The 9,131-nt window shown below is 46.3% G+C and overlaps 1 protein-coding gene across 1 annotated transcript; it reads right to left on the minus strand.

Moving 5' to 3' along the window:
* Positions 1-737: 737 nt before the first annotated feature.
* On the minus strand, positions 738-1,472 carry LOC147797188 (uncharacterized). Its single transcript, XM_087144326.1, has 2 exons — positions 1,116-1,472; positions 738-935 (listed from the first exon to the last, which is right to left on the minus strand). The coding sequence occupies exons 1-2, from the start codon at positions 1,470-1,472 to the stop codon at positions 738-740; spliced, it is 555 nt and encodes a 184-aa protein (XP_087000452.1).
* Positions 1,473-9,131: the final 7,659 nt, after the last annotated feature.

Here is a 9,131-nt window from a genome sequence, read left to right on the forward strand (position 1 = left end):
CCACGTTACGCAGCGCGGTGGATAGCCTGAGAGTTGACTTCTGATAGCGCGCTTCGGAACTCTTGGATAGGAACGTGCACAAATTTTAGAAATGTGCAATTTGTTTTCATGAGTTATTAACACATCAAATTAACTGAAAATTATCTGACCCAAAAGAGAAATATCCTGCCAAACATTTACCCATTAGTCACTTCCGAAAACCTAAAATACACGAAGAACTGCGTGCAGCATACCTGCAGAGCGGCACCCAACCAAAAGCGAATTAAAAGAATTTGAAAAGTGTGCGTGGTATGCCTGCAGGTGGAGCTCAGGTATTAACTGTTACAGTGTGCACCCTGGCTGATGAGGCCGCGCCAGGCGGTTGGTGGCGAGGACTTCCTAGGATTCAACGCTGATGTTAAACGTACGTCTTTGATGGCGACTTTCGGACTGTCCTTGAAACTTCTGCCCTCCAGCTGAGCGGTTTCCTTTTCACAGCTTCCCGTAGACGAGCTGTTTCGGGATGCTGGTATCAGGCGCATGCGTGGCCAGCCCAGCAGATCTGTGCCGTGCAGATTATACCAGGGATTCCAGCCTGTTTTAAGACCTCCGTGTCGGGAATCTTGTCCTGCCAGCGGTGGAGGAGGTTGCGGAGGCAGCGAAGATGGAACAACTTCAACTGTCGTTCATGCCGTCGGTAGAGGGTACGGGTTTCGCAGCCGGACAGGAGAGTGGTGAGCACAACTGTATGGAAGACTTTAATCTTCGTGGAAAGTGTGATTCCTCTCCTCTCCCGGAGTTTCTGAGTCTCCCAAAGGCGCTGCTTGCTTTGGAGATGCGATTATACTGACCTCGGCATCGACGCTGGTGGAGCAAAAAAGAATACTGCCCAGGTTGAAGAAGTTGTCAGCGGCCTGGAGTTTCCGTCCCTTCAATGTGATGTACAGTTCGTGTTGCTGGTTGCCAGGGGCAGGCTAAAACATCACTTCAGTCTTCTTTGTACTGATTGTAGGACCAAAACTGTCGCAGAAAGATCTTAGAAGCTGTCCATCTCCAATTGCAACTCGTGCGCACTCGAAGCGTTAAGGGTGCAGTCGTCGGCGAATACAAGCTTCTCTGATCACAGTCTCCTTTACCCTCGTGACGGCCTGCAGGCTCTTGAGGTTGAACAGCTTGTCATCGAACATGTACTTGATGTGGACGCTAGGGTTGCTGTCCCTGAAGGCGTCAGTCAGCATTGCCGAGCACATCATGCTGAACAGTGTAGGCCTAGGGGTACGAACACAGCCCTGCTTGACTCCGTTTGTCACAGGCAAAGCGTTAGTTGCCTCACCGTTGTCCAGCACACAGGCCATCATGCCGTCGTGAAATTGGCGGACAATTGTGAGGGCATCCGAACTTCCCCATGATTTCCAGAGCCCCTCTCTACTGACCCTGTCAAAGGCTTTGGTCAGGTCAACAAAGGTGATGTACAGGTCTTGTTGCTTCTCCATGCTCTCTCCTGGAGTTGGCGGGCGGCGAACACCTTGTCCGTGGTCCTACGGCCTAAGCGGAAGTCACACTGGCTCTCGGGGATAATTGCTCCAGGTGCTCCAGGAGACTGTTGAGCAGTACACGGGCAAGGATCTGGCCGGCGATAGACAGGAGAGAGATCCCGTGGTAGTTGTCATAGAATTGGCGATTCCATTTACGCTTGTCTATGTAAACAATGGAAGCATCTCTGAAATCCTAGGGAAGTTGTTCCTGTTGCAACATCGACTGGCAGAGGTCACTGTGGTGGGCGAGGAGAGCTAGGCCACCTGAGTTGAATACTTCGGTGGGGATGGCGTCAGGGTTGGGGCGCTTTCCCGGAAGACATTATGCTTGAAGGCTTTACTCTTCCACTAAGGGGGGGGGGTGTCATGGTCTGGGCTAACTGGCACCTGGGGGAGGCGTGCGATGGCTTTGTCGTTTATGGACGCCGGCCGATTCAGCACGTTGTCGAAATGTTCTCCCCACCTCTCGATGATCTGGTTTTTGTCAGTAAGCAGAGTTTTCTCATCTGCACTAAGCAGGGGGTAATAAGCCGAATGACGGTAGTCCATATTGACTTCAGGGCATCGTGGAACCTCTTGGTGTTGTGTAAGTCAGCAAAGCCTTGGATCTCATCGGCCTTGCTCCTGAGCCGACATTCCGCATTGATGGAAGATCGGTTGGGACCGTTTTGTGCCTGCTGCAGGCAGACTACGTTGCTGTTCAAGCAGGGTCACTCTAGTGGGCAGGGACTGACATTTTTCTTCCACCAGCGTCTGGGCTTGGACATCATTTTCGCAGAACCAGTCCTGGTAGTTCTGGTTGCTAGGCCAAGGACCTGGAGGGCGGCTGAGTGGACTGTAGTTTCGAAGGATTCCCACTCTTTTTCGATGTCAGAACTGGGCTGGGAGTCAGAGCTAGTGTAATGTCAAGAAGTGCCGCGAGCTCTTCTGCATTTCAGTTTTGGGAAGTCAAATTTCTTGGCAACTCTCTGCCCCTATGGCCTTTTCTTGGGCTGTATGTGGAGGTTCATTTTAGAAAGATGATGGGATGATAACCCGTCCAACAGTCTAAACGACACACCGCCTTGGTAACCCGCACGTCTGGCCTGTCCTTTGCCCTAGCGATGATGTAGTCAATGAGATGCCAATGCCTAGAACGGGTGCATCTATGACCTCTTGTTGAGGCTATAAGGCGGAACATAGTGTTGGTGGCAGATTGTGATTGTGTTGTGTTTGGCACAGATCCTAAGCAGGAGGAAGCCGTTGCTGTTGCATTTCCCTCCGTTTTTACGATGACTCTGTCCCAGGACTGGTGGTCTGTACCAATACGGGCATCGAGGTCACCAAGGACGATGAGCTAGTCTGACTGTGGTACAGTAGAAGTAAGAGTCTCTAGTCCTGCGTAGAACTTGTCCTTGGTTTCTTCGGGATTAGTCATCGCGGAGTAGGAGCGTATGGGCACTGATAAATGTGGCGCTACTCCCCTGCCCAGGGGGAGTTGCATTTTATTGAGGGGGTCACTGAGACCTTCTGGAATGCTGGCTAGTTTCTTCAGATGTTGGGTTTTGATGGCAAAGCCACGCGGGCCTCACGTACGTCGCTCTTCACAACCTCATTCAGTCCAGTTAAAAAAGGGTATAGTCGTCAATCTCTGTCAGCTGGCCTTTGTCTGGAAAGCAGGGTTTACTTAGACATGCGATGTCGACTTTGTAAAGGGCTAGTCTCTGGCCACAAGAGAAGTCTTTTCTCTGGTCTTTCTGCCTTGGTTTAGATATTCCAAGATGCTAGAAGGAGTACCAACAATTTCTTTCCTTTTTGATTTCGACCACATGAAAGGGATCCCGCCAGACGCGGTATGCTGGCCAGGTTGTAGTGAGGCAGGCTATTTTAGAGCACCTTTACCAGCCCCGTCCTCAAGCTGGAAGGCAAGCAGAGTGATCCTAAATAGGGCTTCCTGGTCACTCAGGGGGGCTGCCGAACTCCACTTCTGCTTCGGGGTCCAGTAGAGAGCGACCTGATATCCTGAGCCGCCGTGTGCAGGTTTGCGACTACAGCTCCCAGTGTGTATCCGCACCTACTGCTTCGCCGCTCGCCCATCGCCATAGGGCGTGGAAGGGGTGGGTGGGTTGATGTCGTGACTTGCGCGTGAGTTGGATTTACGCAAAGTCGGTCTCACTCTCTCGTCCTGTCGCGTCCGGGTTCAGTGGCAAGACAGGGTCAAGACAGCTGGGAACGTGCACGGCAGGATGCCGGGGCTGCCGGAAAGTGACAAGTATGCCAGCAAACCGCCTCAGGGGCTCACTCCGGATTATCTGTAGAGGTTAACTCCTTTAGCCTTTGATTCTCCCGACCCATCCACAAGGCAGTGGAACTATTCGCCTAGCTGGAGATCTGATTCGTGGACACCAGGCGCGTGTCTCGCACGCCGGTGTGCCTGAATGCTGCACGTTAATAAAATTCGTTTTACCCATCTTCAGGTGACTTTTCCTAAATATAACTGGAGGAAGACAGAGGTGAAATTTCAATATTCAAAAAATTATCGTACGCGATAGGACGAACAACGTAAAATTCCCACAGGCCGACCGCGGAAAGGTTCCGGAAACTCGCTGCTTGACCTTTTACTTTCAGGCTCTACCCGCTTCGTAAGTGACTTCGTCACAAAGGTGGGCGCGCCACGATTTGCAGGCTCCTGTTGGGCGATCGCTGAAGTTGCGTGCTAACTTCCGGTTCCATGGTTCCACGTATAAACGGCAGTCAGCGTACAGTACTATCATTGTATTTAACTCTATATGTGCGGTGCATATGCAGTGGGCGTCGTTTTAACTGAAGTGACGAAACACTTTCGAACTGGACAGTGCTTAATAGCGGGAGTCAGCTTCTGTAAGCTCAACACCATGGGCTACTTGCACGTTCCTTCACTAGCCCCTGGTCGTATAGAACACAAAAATAACGCTGACTGGCTATTTAGGATGAATATACATAACGTAAAGTGAATCGCACACACGTATTTCTCTTTTAAGCTACACTCTCGTGCCCTCCTACCCTCGTGCATGCCACACATACATAAATCTGCATTACGCGCAAACAAATTTTATCACAGTTCTAATTTAAATCTCCCAAATATGGGATATTTAAATTTTACAACACCAGGGGTTAGATCGCGCAAGGCATGGTGGGAACCAACATGGCGCGGCAAGATTGTACCCATGGGAACGAGGTTCATTGTTGTTTAGCAGCGGAAAATCTGTAAGCAAATGCCCATGCAGTACATTTTCAATGGGTCGCCCCCGCGCTTTTTGCCCCATAAACAATATGACCATTTATTTGCATGCACGCATAATTATAATTGAAGTTAAAATCTCATCCAACTAATACGCAGTGCCCTCATTATAAAAGACCAGAATGTTATTCCTTAGTCGTCGAGCATTTTATCAGAAACGCTTGAAGAGGAAGGCAAAAACTAGTTTTTGGTCCTCAAAATATTGGAAACCAAGCTGGAAATGATATATATTACTGCGGGAACGACACTTTACAAGTCTGCTAACCATATATCACCGCGCTGCTCAACAACGCTCACCGCACTGCGTAATATGGCCTTAATAGTACACCATATCCGCTTTCACGTTCTCAAAATTGTTATATAGTACTAAGACTTCAAGTGTGGCATTTGGCGTATGGTATTACTGGTACCAACCTCAGATAAAATCTGAACCCGTGTTCAAAGCTGATTTGGGCAGTTTTCCAATACTCAACTTCAGCTCCGTCTCAGGCTTCAACTTTTTTTGTACTACCTGACTTTGAAGCTGTACGCGCACTAATTAGTCTAATAGTGCCATAAAACATCATATAAGAAGCAAGAGAGCAAAAAACTAACGTAATCCATTTTGATTTCAACACTTCAGGCCCACAATCGGGGATTGGTTTCGGGGACGAAGCCTGAGACGGAGACAAAGTTGAGTATTGGAAAAAGGCCTTGGCTACGTCACGTCTATTGTCAGCAAAGGTTTCATACATCGGAGAAGAGGACACCGAAAGTTGCTGAAAAAAACATGTCTCAGAAAAAAATCATTTCAGCATTGCAAGATGTCTCAGAAAAAAATCATTGCAGCATTGGCAACATGTAAAGTGTTGCTGCAATAATTTTTGAGCTTTTTCGCTTTTTTGTTACAAGGAAGACAATTCTTACATTTCTTTCTATGAGAGGAAAGGGAAAGGTTAAGCTTTATCAAAGGACACACCGCTTGAAATGCACAAACGGGTTAAAAACTTTTTTTGCGGACATGAATCGACTCTATTTAATCAGCTTCTATTTTGTCGACATATCAAGGAATCGAAATGACCCTACAGTATAATATTGGGGCAGTTGTGAACAGAATTGAACAGTGTGTAGAATCGAATCAAAGTAGGTATTCATCCGTGAATGTCGTGTACCCAGTGTACATGTACATACATGTACAGTACGAGTATTACGAAGAGCACAGTCGACTATCTACGTAGTACGTGTACCTTCTGCTTGCAGATATTACTCATGCAGCTGGTATGGTATGGTACTTCACGGTAATAATGATGTCATAGTACGTGGACTGGACCGTGAGGCGGACCGTGACCGTGCCAGCACTCAGCAGCTATTTGATGAATATGAATGATTACATGTAGCCTACATGTACATGCCATAGTACCGTATTTGTATGTACTCAGTCGATGTGGGGAAAGATTCCGGTAAAACATGAACAAATTGAGCAGGTGAGATTAGGCCTAGCAGTACTAGTACTTTTAGTAGTACTGACATAACTGAGTGGGGCCTGGCGTACGTCTCCAACTCCAAGTTCAACTGACGAAAGTACGAGCGTAGGCCTGTTACGCCCCAACTATAGCGTAAGTCCCAACTATAGTTGAGACAGTCCCAAATGTAGTGCTGCAGTTGGGCTGGCCCAACTATTGTTGACCAATGTCTGGGGGAAATGTCTCAACATTATCTAAGTCAATTTGTCTCACACTTGACACAATTCATCAAAAATGTGGCACTTAGCCCTATGACCAATGACATGACATTTCATGTCATTTGTAAACAATATGACTTTGGCATATGCTGGGCACATCATGCACACAGGACCTCTCTGCTGTAGTTGGGCCGGCCCAACTGTAACACTCTAGTTGGGACGGGCTCAACTATAGTTGGGACTGATGCAATAGTTGGGGCGTAACAGGCCTACACCTGACTGGAAATGACTAGATACTAACCCGTGAAACCTGGTCTGCTATTTTTCTCAAGACTCTTAGAGGGATCATGCTTGGACTCTGTTTCTGCATCAATTGAAAAAGGAAATCCCAATAACAATGATAAAATTAGAAAATGAATAGCATAAATGGGTCGGATTCGAACCAGGGTCTATAGATCTGTAGTTCAAATCACTACCAACTAAGCTATCGAAGCGACGTAATGAATTCGCGTTTTTGAAATGTCTTAAATGGTGTATTGCATTGTCCCCTCTTCATGAATCATTTGTCACCCCAGCTACTGAAAAAAGTAGCGCACCAGGTTTCACGAGCTAGTATTAAGTCGCTTCCCACTTTGACTTGAGTTGAGCCTAGCGCTAGGCCAATGTACTACTATAGTATTAGGCCTACTAGCTATAACGCTAGGCCTATGTCATGGGATCAGGTGAACTTGGGTCCGAGTTGACTGGAAACCGATGTCGTAATCCTACCTACCGTGCCTACCCTACATGCCTACTACCCTAACTAAGGCTGCTGAAAGTTGATTTCATGGTTCTCGTCACTGCCCGAATGGAATTTTCAGCCTGCATCAAAAAATTCATCTTTTTCCTGATGTGCCTAAAGCCACATCTGATTTCACAGTTCTCCTCACGTCAGCACCCACGTGCAAATTTGGCCCACATCAAAAAAGTTCACCCTTCATTTTTTTAAAAAACAGCGTCAAGATCATGAAGATCGTCAGTCTAAAAACTGAACACTAGCACTATTGTATTGAATTGACATCTTTGCCAATACGTCAAATGCACTTGTTTTGGAAATGCATTTATTTGTACAAATTGGTCACAGTTGTGTGTCTTTGTACGTATAGAATGCAATGATAAATTGAGGGAGTAGAGGCATTTTTTTGAAAAACACATGTACGTGTGGTACGCCAGTCCGCGTACATTTGAGTCACCAACAGAAAAAAGGGAAGAGTCAATTTTGATAGACAATCAGCGCGCTGTTGCCGGAATGGGGCCTAAAACAGATTTTGCATATGATGGCGCTTGGTGCGTGGCAGGAAACTGGCACATTGCATGCGCCCGAGGTGATATGCATCAGTTGGCAGCAGTTGAAATCGACACTGTTCAAATACCACATCCGGATTTGCTTGGATCATCCAATGAAGTGGTACCGCGAGTTTTCCAAAGCCACAGTGATTCTTGCCGTCGACTCATGCATTTAAAAAGGAATGTATGTCTTTTTTTGTCAATAAATTACAGTTGTTTGTCCTGTTGACTTTTAAAATTCTATTCTCTATGCAATTCAAATCCTTTTTCACAGTCAAGACAAGAGCCTTTGAAATGAGTTCAACCTTTATGCACACTGTGAGTGTGATGAACTTTAAGGAAAATTCCTTGTCAAATTTCTGGAGAAATTTGCTGATGAAAGATGAAAAACCCTCATCACTTTTCCAGGAGTGGCTATAAAAAGTGTACCAAACAGTCCCCCCCCACTACTTGTTGATACTAGGCCCTCTCAAGTTTCCTTTGAGATTACTTTTATCAACCTTGGTGTCAACCTGCTTGCAGCAGTGCTTGCTTGTCATTTCCGATATCGGAAAGATTGCGAGAAGAAAACGTTAGTATCACACGTAGGATGTGGGCCAATTCCTAGAATGAGAAATTTCACACTTTTCCTTCCATCTTTCACGGTATTGTTTTGTGTAAACCATTCTTGATAAACCGAGCATAAAGGGTGTGTAGTAAAAAGCCATGCTTTTGTTAATTTTTTTAGTTTAGTGGCAAATTTTTAGCCTAATGTCTGACCGTTAGGCCAGCCTATATCATGTAGGCCTATGCTATACCCACTGCCTTCTGTGGCATCGCTTTTGATCACTGAAGTGTGCCGACTCGACTCAACTCAACTGATTAGACAACTTAACCATCTCTGCATCATATGAAAAGACAAATTGTCCGTTAAACAAGTCGACTCATCCTCAGGCATGTCAGGTGTGTGTGTGTTGTTGGGTACCGGTCAACTCGGTCCCGAGCCAACTTGGTTCCTTATGACTATGAGAAAATGTATGTCGGAGATCATTATTATCAACAGACATTAATTATTTCATTGGGTGGTACATGGTCAGATATAGTCCCTTCGCCCATTTACCACTTCGCTCACAAGATGCCCAGTGACATTGGCAATGTCTGCAGGGCGGTGCGTGATAAAGAATAGCGTCTTCGTTGGACTTCAGCTCAGGGTTGAAATAAAATTTCTGTTTGCAGTTTGGAAGAATCGGGGAGAAAGGAAAAGATTTCTGTCTTTGCTTTTCACGTACGGTATCAGATTGAAAAAACTGTTATCGATTTCCAGTCTTTTTATATGTCCATTGATAATTGGATTTGTATCAGTTCTTGTAAAATGAAACAATTCGATGCTAAA

This window comes from Acanthaster planci, linkage group LG12, assembly GCF_054643075.1.
Source record: "Acanthaster planci isolate LZ-2023a linkage group LG12, COTS_SCS, whole genome shotgun sequence".
NCBI lineage: Eukaryota > Metazoa > Echinodermata > Asteroidea > Valvatida > Acanthasteridae > Acanthaster > Acanthaster planci.